Raw genomic sequence first — 19,199 nt, forward strand, 5'->3', positions numbered from 1 at the left:
ATCTGCCTTGATTTTTCTATCAGATATTTCACTATAAATTAACTTCTTCCATTCTATTACTTTTACCATTCCTATACCCAATTCTCAAATTCAAAAATTTATGAAAATGCTAAATCCAGTTCTGATCCTTGTCCTTATCCTTACTATCACAACTATCATTCTCCTTTTCCAACTTCCACCAGAGAAATCTGCTTACTTCTACTTTGCCCTTAGGGTTATAGTGTTTTTAATTCTCCCGTGTCTTTATGTTGCGATAAACATTGATATACACGGTTTGTAATTTATGTGTTATTATCGGGCTTTATATTTTCCATTATATCTTGGAGCTCTTTGCCTTTTTATTCTCTTCTCGACCTCTAGTAAAGCGAGTAATGGTTCAAAATTCGTAAGTATGGAGTTTCGAATGATTATAGTATTCTAAACAGAGAGGAATGTATTAGCACGATTTGATTTGTCAAATTACCAGAATCACCGAGGATAGAACTATCAAGAATATATTTTTCTTGATATGTTCGGAGGTTATGTAGAATGAAAGAGTTATGTAACATGACACATGATGATGGTATGATCTACTGTGAACCATCATCACGTTTCATTAGAAACTCAGCATGACTTACTGTAATATAATCACGTTGGCCAAGCGTCATTACATTATACTAACCCATGCGTCAATTCCCAACACTTCTAAACAATTCATTCATAATTTATACTTAAATTTTATAGGAGTTTCCAATATAATGAAATACATAAAACACGAAGAGGTAGATAGTTTCGGACAAGAATATTTATGAAAATATCTTCAGAAATATCGAAGATATTTGTGACGATATTTTTGGAATTTCTAAGTTCGATGGTTGATGGAAAAGATTTTCCGCAAGATTTTAACATGAGTAAGGAGCAAGATATTCGTTGAAAGTTTTATCGGATCCAGAATTACCTGGATTCTTTGAATATAGGGTATGGTCCTTGTATTTGTCCTTGGTCTCCTTCATGGTTAGCTGAATCCGTTTTTCAGTTCCAAATTTTCTATCGAGCGTTCCTAACACTTCCTTCTTTATCATCAACTTTTGGCCATTAAGACCATCTACAACATGCTGCTTCGTCAGCATTTTCAAAGTTAACGGATCTGGGTCATCGGTTATCAAATCGAGGTATTTTTAGGAGAATTGCGTTTTTAGATGATTAAACGCTGACGGTAATATGGTAGAATATAAAAGGTTCTCTGGTAACCATAAATGAACACGCATATAAATCAAGGTGATAATAAGGTTGTTTCGAACGAAAAGTCGAAGTTGACTTGCTGAAGCTGTGACAAAATTTGGCTATTTTGAAAAAAAAACTGCAAAGTTATTTTGGGTAATAATAACACTAAAGGAATTAGCACAGCTATGTGTTAAACGTTTACTCAGTTTTCGAGGGTTTTTCAGGTGCATAACTATATGTATCAATCTTTTCTTTCGTAGATGAAGTGCGGCTGGTTCATACTCTCGATCGAGGTGTTTTCAAGAATCATGAAAGATTTGAACATGGATTGGAATCGTCAAGATTCAAATGAGGTTTAAGATGAAATCAAGTGGCAAACTTGAAGAATTGTTTAGTTTCATATGTTATAATCAATATTTTAATCCATTTTAATTGTCCAATAATGGCAGTCCTTAGTTGATAGTCCAATAATTGGTTTATATATATATATATATATATATATATATATATATATATATATATATATATATATATATATATATATATATATATATATATATATATATATATATATATATATATATATATATATAATCTTAGAATTTCCCAACGACGTATTGTCTTTGCATCAACCCAGAGACGTATTGTCTTAGAATTAACTAAGACGTATTGTGTACGTATTGTCTTAGGATTTATCAAAATGTATTGTATACTTATTGTGTTAGGATGTACTAAATATTCGAGTTAATAAATACGTATCATGACCCGTGTACAACTTATTGTCTCAGAATTAATCCGACGTATTGTGTACATGTGTCCCGATTTATCCGACGATATGTAAAGTACGTAAAATAAATAACAGTATTTAAATGACGGTAAATAAAATTGCGAGAATAGAAATTGTGATAATTAAATTGCGATAAATAAAATGTAACCAGTTAGCTAGGAACAGTTAGCGTGGATTCTTAACAAAATTCTTTATAATTAATTTGTTTGTTTCTAACAAATTTTATTTTGTCCAATATTTTCTTCATTATGCCACTTGTTGGATTATGATAAGTCAAAATCCAAATATGAAATTGAATGAATATGGTTATTCTGTGGTGAACGGATACGTATATCGGTGGATGTAAGTAGGATAGAAATGACTGTTGAATCAGATTTGCAGAATGTACCGTGTAACTGATTAATGTGAAATCTAAATATTCCTCGGGTATTACCTACCTGTTAAAATATTTTCACCATTAATAGTTTGTACAAAAGAATTTTTAATCACAATCTTTATGAAAAATATATATAATATATATTTTCTTCAGATGTAATCATAGATTTTAATGAGTCAATATGATATTAAACTCATTTGATTTATCGTTAATACTAGATTACATAATCTCTAAAACTTTAGAAATTACATAATCGCCATGTCGAGCGAAGATAATTGATGTAGAACGATATGTAGAACGAAGATAAAGTAGATAGAACGATACGTAGAACGATGATTATGCTCGAGGTACAGAATGAGATGTTGAGGCTTGTGTTGTTGATGGTACAGCTATTGATACTGATGGTACTGTTGGTGCCGGTGATGTTACTGAAGCTGGTAAGTTTTGCACCATATTCTCCAAAGCTACTACTCGAGCACGAAGTTCGTTGACCTCTTCTACTAACCCTGGCTGGTTATCAGTGTGAAGTGGAGGTTGGATATCTTCTCTAGTTCCGTTAATGGTAGCCTCAAGACGAAAAATTCTGGCAAAAAGGGTATAAACAGTGTTGCGAACAGGTTCGCCGGTGAGCGGGTCGAGTACTCCGACATTAGGCGGTAGATTCGGCTCATGATATGAAGTACCTTCTTCCCTTCTCCATAGGGTGAGTATGTCGTGAACCCACCCCCATTTTCTCCAATAATCACGGTAGATGATCGGGTGGTGCGCTCCAGTCACGCTGTCTTCGGAGCTGGAGGAACTTGGTCTATTCGAAGAGGCCATCTTACGCGATCACAGAAAGTTATGAAATGATTATTGATACGAATTGAGGGCTGAATATTGGATGATATCCTAATTACATAGACTATCTCTATATAGTACATAAGATCTCGTAGATTACGGAGAGAATTAAGGAAACGTGTCAGACAAGATTTAATGTGATGGGATATGGATTCGTCTGTACATCATCTATGCAATAATTGCAATAAGACGTGTCGAGACTGACAATGATAAGTAGATATTTTTCAATAAATGGTGGTAAGCAAACACTTTTAACATGCAGACCAGGTTCAAGTCCAGACTTACTAATATAACCTAACAACTACTAGGTCGAAGTCCAGACTCATTAATGCATCCTAATAACTCCTAGTTAGACACACTAATGCAAGACCTGGTTCGCTACGACCACCGCTCTGATACCACCTGTGACGACCCGTCCTTATCCCCTGGAAGAAGTCATCAACATTTGGTCCCATTGCGAGGTACTGACCTAAATATGCCATGTACAACTCCATATAATATCTTTAACATGAGCAAATGCACAGCGGAAGATTTCCTTCTAACCTGAGAATAAACATGCTTTAAAATGTCAACCAAAAGGTTGGTGAGATATAGGTTTAAATACTAGCAGCGTTATAAATATAGACCACAAGATTTCATATTCATAAACATTTTAATAAAAATATTCTAAGTGGTTGAGCACTTGGTAACCATACTTAACATTTAATCAACGTCGCATATTCCCTTTAATATGAAATCTCACTACACCGTACCAAGTGTAGTCTACAAAACGAAGTACTGTGCAACCGTTGAATACTGGTCGTCCAGTCCGGTTGGGGTTGTCAGGCCCGATAGATCTATCAACAGGATTCGCGTTTACAATACCCATGTAAATATTAGTTACCAAGCTACAGGGAAGTATGCCAGTGGTACAACTCAACGTAGAATGTATTTTTAATCACTTGTGTCCATAACGTAAATTGTAAAATGCATGTATTCTCATCCCAAAATATTTAGAGTTTAAAAAATGGGACTATATACTCACCATAATGTATTTCGTAGTAAAAATACATATAACATCATTGAACAGGTGTAAGGTTGGCCTCGGATTCACGAACCTAATATCATTTATATATATATCAAAACACATAATGAACATATAATGATAATCAAACCAGTTTTTATATAAATATCTTTTATTTATTAAAAATCGTAGTTAACAATTCATTTTAGATTGTATCTTAATCATTTTCATAATAATAATTGTAATCTTAATAATAGTAACAATGTTACTAATAATAATCTAAATGATATCTTTAATAAAAAAAAAATAATAATAATAAAAATAATGATTTTTCTAATAACAATAATACTAATATTAACTATAAAAATAATGATAAGAATAATAATAAGTAATAAATAATTATAAATCTTAATAACAATAAATCTTAATAATATTTATTAATAATAATAATGATGATATTCGTATTATTTGTTATACAATACTTAAAATAACAAAAATTTTAATAATTATTATAACATTAATAATGATAAAATAGTAATAAAAATTAGAATAATATAATATAATGGTTATAATAATAATTATAAATATAAATATATCTATACCTAATAAAGGGAAATTGGGGTTGTGGTTGTCGGCTCAAAACAGATCAAAGAAGCAGAATCAAATCACGGTTCATGGCTTTCGGTTTTTCAATCGATTAAGCAACAATAAAATCAGCCATCGATGCCTCCTCACCATCGTTTCATCATCATGATAAGTCTTCATCATAACCGAGACAGAGAAGTAGTCAGGTTTAGAGATTGAATAGTAACAACCACATCGTCAATCAATCCATGACCTCGAGCAACAGGGAAAGAGATGATTTTGGTGGTGATGGGATTTTTTGATTAGAAAAACAATTGCAGGTAATAGTTCTGGCTATGATTATGATTATGTTTATAGTTTTAGAAGGATAGAGGACGTTTCGGTGTAGGATTAGAATTCACGAATTCGTAGTCAAATAGGATTAAAAGAATTCAATTGTGAATTTGAGTATTTGAGTCTGAGTCGATGAACTCGAAGAACTGAAACTGTAGGATTTGAATATATATGAATTTGCTATTTTAGTTTCGATTTTTAGAATCTGAGATGAATTGGAAATGATAATTAATTTGATATGATCTTAGAAATATTTGTGAATTGTGTTTTGCGTTTGATTTTTGAATTTGAGTTTTCATATAGTGAAATGAAAGTGTGTTTTTGTGTCGAGCTTGAAACATGAAAGGTAGTAGCAGCAACAATTTATTTGAGCCTGGTGTTCGATTAAGTACAGCAACAAATAAGCAATAGTAGCAACAATGAAGCTCGAGACAGAAATATTATGGTGAAGCTTCAGTGACAGTAATTAAATTGCAGTAGTTTGCTCATCCATTTGTGGGGTGTTCTTGAATAGTTATGATGGTTGTTTACAGGCTGCAACAGCAGCTACAGTGGTGGTTGAATGGTGATGGTTGGAGTCCAATGAAGATGATAAAGGTAGGGGTAATCTACAAGGGTGATGGTAAAGTCGTTTGGATTGTATGTGACTCGAAACAGGTACATCAGAAGCTGCTGGTGAGTAGAACAGCTCGTCAGTTAGCAGTAGCAGTTTGGGTTGTTTGTGAAAGAAGAGAAAAAAAGAGTGGTTGAGGGTGATGTTGCTATTGTGATTTTGTTGGGTATTCACGATGGGGTGGTGGTGACTATGGCTTGAAATGTGTGGTGATCTTGATTGCCAATGGAAAAAGAACAGCAACCGTCATTGGGTTTGGTTCTCATTTCCCATAGTTGATCGAGCATGCAGTAGATGATTATGGTTCATTGTTGGTGGTGATCGTAGGTGATCAAGGTGATTGGTTGAAGAGATATGAATAGTGGGTTGGTTCGAATAGATACAGATAGAAGCTGGTGTTTTACCGGAGTGGTGATGTTCGATCCAGAGTACAAAATAGCATGGTTGATTATATAGAAAAAGATGAAATAAAAATAGATGGACCTTCACTCACAGGCACAATTAACAGAAGAAAACAAAAGTTGAAAATGATCCTTAACTGACTTTGTATTAGATCGTTTGTCTTATGGTATTTAAAAAAAATTCGATTCCACTATCCTATCAGATGGAAACAAAGTTTTGAAAAAGTTGATTTTGATGGGAAACAAATTTGGATTTCCAAAGATTACGCATATGATGTTTATATAATTATTATTAATATAACTTTAATTATTAATTATTAATAATAACAATTTAAATACAAATAATGATAATTTTAATGGAAATAATAAGTTTAATAATAATAAATAATAATGATAACTATAGTATTAGCATTAATAATATTATAACAAATAAAATGTATCAAATCTCTTATCTATATTAATAAGACTAGCATCGATATTATTATTTAAAGTATTAACAGTATTATTATAACAATTATATTTAATATTACAATTTATATATTATATAATATAACTATATAATATATATTATATAATAATCAATATTATAATAATAATAATATCTAGTAATACATGTTTTCAATTAACGAGTATATATTATATATACATATCTATATACACATAACAGTTCGTGAATCATCAGACATAGTCAAATGTTAATTGAATATATGAAATAGTTCAAAATTTTTGAGACTCAACCTAACAGATTTCTCTTATCATGTCAAGAATATTAAATCGTATCGAGAGTTTGGTTTAAAATTAGTCGAAATTTTCCGGGTCGTGACAACCGGTCCTCGTATTGTCTTTAGTTGTATGCTAGTTGGTTCTTAGCATGTTAGTGAGGTTGTTTGCATGTGTGGTGCTTATGTGATATCTGTTAGATAGATTCCATTCACTTAGCGTTATACTAATCCCCCACATTTTCACCCTTGCAGGTTTAGGTACTGCTAGTTAGGACGGGTGCAGGTGTTGAAGACATGTTTGACGTACTAACTCTGATGTGGATTTTTGTAAAATGTATTTTGTAATAATGTAACACCCTTGTGTAAACTTAAACTTAATTGCGTGGATTTGTGTAATGATGTAATTAATGTTGTCGTTTTAATATTAAAGTCTTCCGCTGTGTTTTAAAAAAAGAAAATGACCGGTGTTACAGTTTGGCTAGGGTTCGTGTCTTTGTTTTCTTTTGTATTTGTTTGTACTTGTTGATCTTCGGATCCGTTATTGATGTTATTAGATTTTTTGAAGAAAAAAAAGAAGAAAAAGAAAGCTCTTTATTGCAATAATTCATATATAATTGAGAGAAAAATAAACAAACAAATGTTATTCCCCAAAAAGCATTCTTGTTCCATTATCTTTTTAATATCATTTTTCTAACAGCAGTTTGGGTTCACTTGTTGGAAAATATTGAATGATGAATGAAATGATATTGGAAGAGTTAGAAAGACTCACTAAATGTGGACTTTAAGTTTACATTTAGTGATAACTTTTCATATCATATAACTTAGAAACACTAATGGTGTTTAGTTGATTATTAATTTCATCATTTATTTCATATTAGTCCATCCATTATATATATGACTCTATTTGTAGGGAGTTCATATAGGAGAGGTCACCTAGCTAAGTAAACATATACATATATACGTATATATTGAGAAAACACATCTACAAAACATAGAACACATAGGTTCATGATGGCTCCAACGAAATTTTCAGGCATGGTGGTCAGGTCTGACAGTGCAACTGCTTTAACCGTTGTACCCTGGGAAACAGACGACGTGTAGACGACGAATCTGTTTTAAGGGAACCGTGTTAAACACGGGCCTCGGTTTCTCTTCTTGAGATGATACATATCCTTTTGATTATACCTTTTTCAAGGTATGTGTAATTCATTATATTTGATTAATATATATAATATATATTTTCGGGTACTATAATTCCTACATCACTCAGGGGAACTAAACCACCCATGCAATTATCTCCCGCAATTGCATAACTCGCCCCAGCTGATGCCTGGAGGAAACTCAGACCAATCCGAGGGCATGACCGGTAAAACCCTTCCCGTTGTCCTCGCAACACAATGAGCGAAAGGCGACCTTGGGTGGATTTTGAAGGTCAGGGAATAACCTTGTGTGCAATGTTGTAGACCTCGAGAGTCGAACTCCCGACCTCTAACAAAGAGTGTCAGGCCACTAACACTTGAGCTACAATACAAAGTTATCTTTAAATACCATTTGTTTGCATTGTTTCCATTTAATACGAGAGACCATGTCACAATAATATTAAATATTTCTTATGAAGAGCGTCGTGTTCTTATTATTTTGTAACGGATCAAGTGGCATCATAACGATTTGTTTCTATGTGTGTTCAACTAAAAAGGTTCTGTGCGTTTTTTCAAGTTGCGTAGGAATGACCAACAAAATCAAAGAAGAAAAAAGATGAAGAAAAGATAGATGGAATAGGAAGAAGAAAAAAATTGGGTTTAATCGTATGGTCAGGTCCTTTTAGTGAAGAAAATGCTACAAGAGTTACCGAGATTATTCATGCATGGATATGAATAGGAAAAAATAATCTATCTTTTTGTTTTGAGAAGTGTCCAACATGACGTTCTTTTGCTCAGAGGTTTTGGTCGTGATGTGATCGTTTGAAGGTGGCAGATATTTTTTCCAACTAGTTTTCAGTGGTCTTCTGGTCGGTTGCCAGTAGTTTTTTATGTTTTCTTGTTTAATTTCGGTGACGGTCGGTGATGTTGGTTTTCGATTTGTTTAATGCAATCCATATTTATGTTTCCTTTGTTGACGTGTTTGATATAGTTATTTTCTTAGCAAAGTGTGTCTCCACCCTATTGGTGGACCATTAATGTTTTTCTTTGGTTTGGATTCTCTTTGTATCGGACTTGTTGATTTTCGGATCCATTTGATGTTATGGTTTTTTAGAAAGATAATAATTCTTCACTGTTGAATTATTATTTAAGTTTACCAGTAAGCTACATATCTTACCCATTTACATGTTAACAAAGAATCATAGCAGTACAGGGGATACAAACACATATGTCCGGTGCTTTTTTACATGAAATACACAAAATGTTAAAGGATGATTTGGATGGCTGCTTTGACCAAACCATTCCTGTTTGGTCCTTTTGGATATTGAGGCGATATTTCGAAGCCTGTTTGTTGCTGACAAAAACGGGTCATTTTGAACAAATGTTATAATAAAATTTCCCAACAAGCAGGTTGATCGAGGGGTTTAATCAACATAAACTCTCTAAATGAGTACATTTAGAAGCCTTCATAGTTCGACGGCGGGGTTTATGATGTTTAGGTTAGTCGTCATGATACAAAAATTGTCTTAAAGTAGACTATAACTGAATTGCATAAGCGCCCATGTGCGAATCTTGATCTAATTCTCTATCTTATGCGTTTCTTGTTTAAGTGAACCCATACTTATATATATGCCACAATCAATATCAGCATTGTCATAACGTAGAAGTCCCTATATATGTTGCATCACTTCATTAATTTTGAAATAAAGACGTACACGGACATTAATTCGCTTCAAAGTACACACAAGTGAAAATAACATAACGACGTGCCATGTAATTAAACACCATGGACATAGACATTTATTCAATTCCAAGTACACAGGTACACAAGTGAAAATAACATAACAAACCAATGATACAAAGAATTTTTTTTTGAAATAGTAATTTTTAGAACACCATTTACAGAACTAGAAATTTTAAAATGATTTTTACAAATCTAGTAAAACCGGTGTTTGAAACACCGGGTTGCAATTTTTCACACCAAACCGGCTTTTCAAACGCCGGTTTGTGTATTTTTATCATCTGGTCAAACATCTAACGGCACGGGGTGGCAACGGGTGACATAAAAGCATCTGTTCATAAGACCATCTGAAAAAAGTGTACTCAAACCGGCGTTTGAAACACCGGTTTGGGGTGAAAATTGGCAAACCGGTGTTTCAAACACCAGGTTTACTACTTTTGTAAAAACCCTTTCCCAAATTACTAGTTCTGTAAACATGTCCATAATTATTACTAGTTAAAAAAAAACCTACAAAACCAAGTACGTAATTAACTTACTAAGCTAAATAATTTGCGTAGAGTTTAATATCAGGATCTTGTTCTAACTCACTCATTCGTTTTTCGTCTAAATGAACCCATGCTTCTACACCATCACCCTCATGATCATCCAACATTATCACCACGTTTTGAACTGGCAGCTTTCCGGTGCTAGCCCAAATCAGCTTACCATAACCAAAATCAGCTTCATAAAACGAAAACTTGCACCAACAAGTAAACAAGTAAAAATTTGTATCATTATCAGCTATCTTTTGATTCGACTCTAGATATGGATCGATTACAACCCCAAATCCTTCTTCACCGTGTGTCAATATTTTAGAGCAATCTCCAGCTCTTTTCTTTATAGATTCACGCAAAATGTTAAAATAATCTTGGAAACCGAGTTTGTCACCCTCACCGGGTTCAAGTTGCGAAGTCGCTAGACCCCAAAAATTCCCAAATGAATTCGCTGGTAATTGAGGGACAACTTTGTCCCTCAACCCAACCGGTTGGATTAGAAAAGATGCCTTAGATTGACCTTCGTTCGCATCATTTATGCGAACAAAGACCTTCCACAGTAGTGCAATAACAAGTTGCACTTTCGAGGGTCTACGAGACCCATTTTCATCGAATCCAAGATTTTCTCTCATGGATGATATTGCCTTCCCATTAAAGTGAAACATACGTGCCGCATTTTTCACACCAGAACTTGACCTAGGCACTCGTAGGTCAAGTTCTGGTAATCCTCGTCGTTGGAAGTACAACGACGAATTAAAAATAGGAGAGTATTTTTTGTCATCATATTCACCAATAGTTCTACTAGCCCAATTGTTAATAAAGTTACACATGGTACCCATATCTGAAAGCCTATGTGAAAAACACATACCAATTGCATAACCACCACATTTAAAGGTGGTAACTTTGACACATAACATAGGGTTATCAACTTCATCCGCTTCTCCAATCTCACACGGAAGAAAATTATTCAAAACGTCAGTTTTCAACGTTCGTCCTAGGCCTAAAATATCATGGAGTGGGATATTTGCATTGCCTAGGACGAACAAAACCCCTTGATCATTACAATCAATCAAGGAATGTTTACGAATAAATCTCCCGGCCAAAGGGTAAAAATCACTTAAAGTTTTAGATAACGAGTGCTCCAAATGGTCACAAAAGTTCTCAAATGGACCATTTGGGTTGGTAGGTGTTGTGTAGTAGAGAATGAGTGGGACGTAAATGGTCGGGGCTAACTCATCGGTGAACGAAATGTTGTAGTAACGGTTTGTTTTAGGTGTTGGTGTTAAAGGTTTTAGTAGCTTCGATGAGTAGTTTATAACTTCTACTTCAATTTTTGATGAATGTAACAAAGTTGCTTGAGGTGGTGGTAGTTTGATCGCCGGTGATGACAGTTTGAACGGACTGAAATTGAACCCTTTGGACTGCATTGAGTCGAGGTATTTGCTGCAAATGCAAATATAAATTATAATTGTATGTACTAGTAAGTAGAAATGTGCCTACAAGTCCTATTTATTGAGAAGAGCAAACTATTTACTGACATGAATACCCTTGAGTTTTTAGTTTTATTACATATATTCAAGTAAGCAAGAGTGAGTCCATGTTGGTAAAATAGTTCCGGGAAAGGAGTATGGCGGGAGATTATCGATGGTAAAATGATAAAAGTGGATCTTTTGTTTTGTTTGCTTTGTTGCGTTTTGTAGTGTTTGTTCGAGTTTCGGGTTTGGTGCTTTAGCTTGATTCGTTAGTTCCTTGTTTAGTTTTTATGTTGGTTGGAATAGATGAGGCTTGGTATAGTATAGTTTGTATGTTTTGATGTTTTCTGTGTACGCGCCTCATCGATTTCGTCTGGTTTTGTTCTTGTATCTTGTTTTTTTGGTTGAAGGCGATTTCTTTTCGAAAACGTTTTTATGGGTCTCTCTGCTCATGGCTCGTGTAATTCGCATATATACATGTTTAGTAATTTTCAATTGTTTGCAGGTGAATGTTGTGTGTTAAGTTCAATCTTGTTAGGATTTATCTTTTAGTCCGTAATAGGTAGTTTCAAAAACTTCATTTATGTTCTGTCAATTAGACGTGTTAAGATTTCTGTTTTTTAAAATATAGTACTACGTAAGTATTAAATAACGAGTGACATTTTCTTGTATACTTTATCAGTACCATTTTAACAGTACCATTTTAGCTGTTCATTTATGGGAAATGACAGCCGGGTGTTTGGCTGTTATTCTTTATAGGAATAATCATTAACGTTCTAATTTGGTCATATTTTGTTACTTTCAGTCAACTATTTAATACTATTTCTAGTCGAACATATATTAAATATAATGACAAAATTAACTTTCATGTAACATTTAATCTAAAATTTGGTTGAAGAGAAAATGGAATCATGATGTACTAGATGAAATTGAACCATCAATACAGGATAATGTATAGCCGCTAAAATTAGGATAGGTATCAAATCAACTGCCACATAATATGAAATATCCCCCAGTAATAGGTTACTATACTTCAAACTGAAAAACTTTTATTTTTATTTTTTTGGAAAGACAGCAACTTTTATTAACAAACACACGAAATAGTTACAGGAGAGTGGTTTCTACATAACATAAGCAGACAACCACCAAGAGCTTATAAACTACATCAATCGCACAATGTTAACTAACAAGGTATTGAGTCAACAATTACAAAACTAATACTTGCGGGTTACAAAATTAAATACAAAACTGAAAAACTTTTTTTATATTTATATATTATATTATGAGTTGTAATCACTTACATCCATAAATTTGCTTGAAAACAAAGGGACCAATGAGAACGCGACATGTGGCGCGAAAATTACATGTGATTGAAAAAAAAAAATTCTAAATTTTTTTTTTGAAATTTTGTTTTCGAAATTTTTTTTTTTCGAATTTTTTTTCGGAATTTAAAAAAAAAAAATAATATGTGATTATGCATGTCAATCACATGTGATTGTAAACCCAATCACATGTGATTGTACAATTCAATCACATGTAATTGTGCAGGTAAATCACATGTGATTGCAAAAAAAAAAAAATTTAAAAAAACAAATTTTTTTTTTAAAATTTCGAAAAAGAAAATTTAAAATTTTTTTATTTAAAAAAAAAAGTTTTGAATTTTTTTTTAAATCACATGTGATTTTCGCGACACATGTCGCGCTCTCATTGGTCCCTTGAATCTCAACTTAATTTATGAACTCAAATGAATATTCCTCATTATATTATATACATATACTAATTGTGATGGGGTTTGTGGTCGTTTTGGCCACCCTCACCATATGAAACGACAACCACCAAAACCAAACCCAAAAAGGCAAAACACCACCCCCAACTTTTGTTACAAACTATTACTCGTATTAAATTAAATTAGAGTTGTGTGAGTGTTGAGTCCAGAATAGTCCAGGTAAGTGATGTGTGTTAGGTGTATGAATTTAACATGTAAACGGTGTATTGATAGGGCTATTATAAATACATCATATTATTAGAATTGTGTAATCATAGCTATAAGCGTAAATGTTGAGAATATTAGATCACTCTTATTGGTACATGGTTGGAGCTTTCTTGAAGTTCCGTTGCAAAGACGCCATTGCTAGCAAGCTTCTTCACTAAGTGATTACTAAGTGGTTGAAGAGCCGTCATTTAAAATGTCAATGTTAAGCATATTCAACTATGGAGTGTGAGCTTTTATTTGTTGTACTAAATGCATTATGAATGGTACATTGTATTAATTAATTAATTAATTTAGGTGAGTCCATTTTATATTAAAGAGGTATGTCATGAATACTAGTGTAAATGATGGGTTTGTGATAGGAAGAAAGTGTTAAGGTGACAGTGATGTGACATAATGTGATTGTTTAACGGGTGTCTTGAATAAGAATAGTCTTAATGAAATGTAAATACCATTTTAACATTCTCTCTTTCAATGTTCACTTAACGCAACTAATTCAATGTTCACTTAACACAGCTAATCCTAATCATCTAAACACACAATCACATCGAATACATCATGAATCATTCATTGACCTACAATGAGTTTTTCATATTTTGTGTGATGACAAGCTTTTAAAGTAATATAGTAAATTAGTAAGTATTAAGATCAACTAGCTGATAGCACTTGTTGAGACTTTTTAGAACCACGGTAAATCACACCACATTGCATAAGCCATCAATCAAACACACAAAACAAACTAAAACATAAACATCATATTTTATGTAGAAAACCTCTTGAGTTGTGTAAAAATCACAGGACCTTAGTGTTAGGAATTTTAGTGAGCCTTATTATGACTTTTTTTTTAACGGCAAAAAGGCAAAATATATTAATAAACGCTCCTTAGCAAGGCGCTAAGGGAGAAAATTACTAAGGCATTTGAAGCCATTCATTCCAATTAGAAATGATATGGCCTTAACAAGACTTGATAACTTCAAGTTATCAATTCCGTCAACAACAAACGAATAACTAAGTGAAAATGTAAAACGCAAGCGAAAACGAGAAATTTAACGTGGTTATATCCAATACTACTATTTCAATCCACGGCCAAGCAGAAAGAAATTATTATTATTTTCGTGCTTAGGGTTACAGGTACAATAGGTTACATAATAGGGCAAATGGCCCGTTACCTAATTTGACAATCAAGGTAACCCCCAATTCGCACAAGTTCGAAAAGGATTTCAATTTAATTTTTGCGCAAGAAAAGGATTACGTGTTAAAAAAATTTAAAATTGAGGTAATCTTCGTCAAATTCATTAACGATCGTTGATCAAAAATACACGTTTGGTCCCTGAAGTTTTTTAAAAATTTCACCCATAATCCTCTTCATCTTCTTCATTATAAACCTGCATCATCATCTCAATTTCTTTAATTAAAATCAATAACTTGCATCCTATGATTTGTTAAGAACGCACTAAGCATATAATCAAAATTAAATTAACATTTTCAAAGTTTTCAAGCTATACAAAATTAAATCAATCACCTCCGGATAGATTTTGAATCAATGGTTGCAGGGCCGTCTCGCTAATTTCGGAGACCCTGTTCGAAATTTAAAAAGGGCCCCTATAAATATTAATTTTTTCAATACGTATAATAGATAATACTACTAGTGAAATGACCAGTGGTATCACGGGTTTGTTTAAACGAATCAGTTCAATGATTATTTTAGGTATTAAGTAAATGTAAATGTTAAAGTCATTTAGTTTAATGACCCGTGGAACCACGGATTTCAACTAAGAAACTTGTCGTTGTTTTTACAAACATATTGATGTACTTAACTTGGTCCGTATATAACCCGAAAACAATATCCAAAATTGTTTGTAACTTTGAAAATCGAAGTAAAACTTACTACAGTACCTTTTTTTTGTACGAAACAAATACTCCGTATATCTTATCTTTATCGAACGAAAAGAATAATACTAAAACTTGAGCTTTTGTTTCTGCTCATCTTTTACACCTTACACACCAAGAAAATCCTTGGGGTGTATTTTTTTATATCTAATATATATACACTTCGTATAATATATTACATATCTTTAATTAGGAAAGAATTAAATATGAATTACAATAAAAACATAACCTTAATATTTCGACCAAAAATGCTTCAACAGAAAGATCATGTTTTAAAAATATTATTTATTTTTTATGTTGTTTTTTTCTTTCTAATTTTTAGTTAAGTAATTAATATTAATATATAAAATAATAATGACATCATTATTTAGGTTATTAAATAATTGGTTACTATAAGTACAATTTTGTTTAATAATAAAATACTTAAGATTAATGACATCATTAAATGACCTAGATTTTTTTCTTTTTATTTTTGATTTTTTCTTAACAAATGAATTAGCCTAATAATGACATCATCATTATAGGATTTTAATAAAAACTATAGATGATAGCGTAATCAATAGAATTAAAAAATTTTAAAACAATCGTTGCAAAGTGTTATTCTCAAATAGCTGTCAACTCGTTATAGTTATACTATTGTTTATATAAAATCGTAATCCTAACATTTTTTGTAACGAGGTAATTGGTCAACTCTTCATAGTCAATACTCCTATTATAGTGTTTTTAATACCTATAAACGTCAATCTATTAAGTCTTTCTTCTTAAATGATATACCGCAAGTAAGATATTCCGTTACGATGTACGAATAAATGAATTATTATATAGGTTTTTCAAAATTTGGGGCCCCTTAAAAACTTGGGGCCCTGTGCGGCTGCACACTTCGCACATGCACCGAAGACACCCCTGAATGGTTGTTGCCAACACAACAGGCAATTGGATAGCTTTAGAAGTTGGAATTCAGATTATCAAAGATTTAAACCATATGAAAGCAATCTTCTTTTTGTAAGTATTTCTGTTTTAATATTCCCATTATATAACTTATACCAGATAGGTGATCCTATGGCATAGAAGAACAAAGTTTGAAACTTTTAAAAAAAGAAACTGATGTATTTAGATGAAACTAAGGGATATGTACCTCAAACTGCTCTTGTAATCTCTTTTGTGCTTCAATTTGGCACATCAAAGCATCTGCAATAGGCATATCTCTGTATGCAAAAGGCAATTAAAACTGTTTACGGGTGAGATTCTTTTAAACTAAAAACAGTGAATATTAGTTCTAATTTGAACCCAAAATCCAACCTTCATTAAACTGAAAACCTTCATTAAATTTGCAGATGATGGAACTTTGTTGACTTTGAACCCGAAATCCAACCTTCCTCAAACAGTGATTATTAGTTCGAATTCAGTTCATATTTGTGATCTACAACAAAAATCTAAGCTAAGTGAACCTTCAGATCTGATTGACAACTTCATATTCCTCCTAGATCTAATGTTCCTTGTTTGGTCAAACGAAGGTCAACAAATCAATTAGCATGATTTTGTGATATTGGGGTATTAAAAACAAATTTCGAGCATTTGTATGAGGATTCTAAACATCTTTGATTCAGATAAAAACATATGAAATCTTATAGATTTTTAGTTTGATTTTTTTAATGTTCATGAACGTTATGTCACTGTTCTTCGATATAACATCATTTTGTTGTTGTTTTTAACTCTGAAACTTCACGTAAATCACCTAATTACTTCTACTGTAATATATATAAATCGATTTCAAGCTTCAATTCGTTGCAAATCGTTGAAGATGATGAAAGGGACCTATGGTGCAATTTTTTCTCAAACTTCAGGGACCAGTTTTGTATTCTTGACTAACGATCGTTAATGAATTTGACAAAGATTACCTCAATTTTAAATTTTTTAACACATAATCCTTTTCTTACGCAAAAATTAAATTGAAATCCTTTTCAGGCTTGTGCAAATTGGGGGTTATCTTGATTGTCAAATTGGGTAACTTACGTTACCTTTTCGGGCCATTTGCCCTATATTATATATAAGAGTACATGAGAGTGCTCAAAATATGCATATTTATCCTCGCACTATCTAACTTGGTACAAAATTGACCAAGTCTCGAGCCAAATCGTTAGGAAATGAACCAAGTAAAGTTAAATGAAGTTTTGGAGTGTAAAAACATTGGTGCAAATCGAAACAGAAAATAAAGCTGAAATGCACTCAATGTCTTTGGTAAAAATGATTCTATGACTTACACGGATTTTGCAAGTTAAGGAAGTGCAGGCAAGGCAAATGGTGCGGCGCACCATATGCCAGGTGCAGCGCACCTTAACACTAAAAATCCAAATTTCAAATTCAGAACTTGAAGATCAGAATTCCAGTTATAAGGTGTGGCGCACCAGCCTTACAGTGCGGTGCACCCAGTCACACGTTATAAGGTGCGGCGCACCTCGCTGTTTTTAGGTGCACATTTTTGCCGAGTATAAATATGAATTTAGGGGGTTTTTTTTTTTCAAGAGAGAGCTGCAACTTAGGGCCATTTTGGAACCCTAAATGAGTTCCAATCATGATTCCATCAAGATGAAGGCTAATTTCAAGCTCACAACTCCAATTCCATGAAGATTAGTGATAGATTCACATCATCCATTCTCCATTATAGCTTAGATTACTTGTGTTCACTTGATTTGTAAACTTGATGCTTGGATTTTGCCATAATCTATGAATTGGGTGTTTGAATGAGTTGATGATTATTGTGCTTGATTGATGATCCATTGCTATGCATTTGTTTTAGACTTTACTTTGATTACATAGATTGTATAGCTTTTCTAAGTGATTTTATTAGCGAAACAATTTGTGCTTCAACACCTTGTGTGATCTAGACAATCAAATTGAGAATTTCAAGTGATTATGTTCTTGGTTTGGGTTGGTTTTCAATTGGTCTTTAGTCAACATAGTGGTGTTTGATTATCTTAAGTGATTTTGATAATTAAAGGATTTTAAGTGATTTTAATCCAAAATCGAGTCTCAATGATTTCACTCAAAACATAGTTTGATATTTTGAAATGAGTCTACTTGAGTTAATGAATTTCATTTGGTTGAGGTTTTATGAAAGTTGACGAATGGAAATGAAACTATATGTTTGAACATTGTTGTGTAATGAATGAATTGGGCAAACCATGGCAAAAGGTGGAATAGTCAAGTGGACACGTATTTATCTTATTTATTAATCCCTCTTAGGTTAATATTAGCTTAATCAAAACTTTATCAAAACCCCCCAATCAACTTAAGATAATTACTAGTGTTTTGAGATTCATGTAAATTGCTCCATGTGGAACGAACCTTGCTTGAATACTTGTTAGTTGCTATAATGATCGCGTTATTGTTGTCCGGGCGTTTGTGTTAATTGGTTAAGTGTTTGATCATTGTTTTTATTATTTTAAGTTGAACACGAAATGTCTCTACAATCAAATTTTTGGCACCGCTGCTGGGGAGTGGTTTTTAATTGGATTTTGAAATATTTCCTAGTAGTTCTTCGATCCTTTTGTAAGAATTTCATTCTTGCAAA

At 32.7% G+C, this 19,199-nt stretch overlaps 1 protein-coding gene across 1 annotated transcript; it reads right to left on the bottom strand.

Moving 5' to 3' along the window:
• Positions 1-9,693: 9,693 nt before the first annotated feature.
• Positions 9,694-11,825, bottom strand: LOC139890869 (pelargonidin 3-O-(6-caffeoylglucoside) 5-O-(6-O-malonylglucoside) 4'''-malonyltransferase-like). Its single transcript, XM_071873797.1, has one exon. It carries the CDS (start codon positions 11,701-11,703, stop codon positions 10,279-10,281), a length of 1,425 nt encoding a protein of 474 aa, XP_071729898.1. The 5' UTR covers positions 11,704-11,825; the 3' UTR covers positions 9,694-10,278.
• Between the last annotated feature and the right edge of the window lie 7,374 nt (positions 11,826-19,199).

This window comes from Rutidosis leptorrhynchoides, chromosome 2 (genome assembly GCF_046630445.1).
Source record: "Rutidosis leptorrhynchoides isolate AG116_Rl617_1_P2 chromosome 2, CSIRO_AGI_Rlap_v1, whole genome shotgun sequence".
Lineage (NCBI taxonomy): Eukaryota > Viridiplantae > Streptophyta > Magnoliopsida > Asterales > Asteraceae > Rutidosis > Rutidosis leptorrhynchoides.

Bases quoted from the DNA above. Each gene is read 5' to 3' on its own strand.
- LOC139890869 (XM_071873797.1), bottom strand. From the start codon at position 11,703: ATGCAGTCCAAAGGGTTCAATTTCAGTCCGTTCAAACTGTCATCACCG.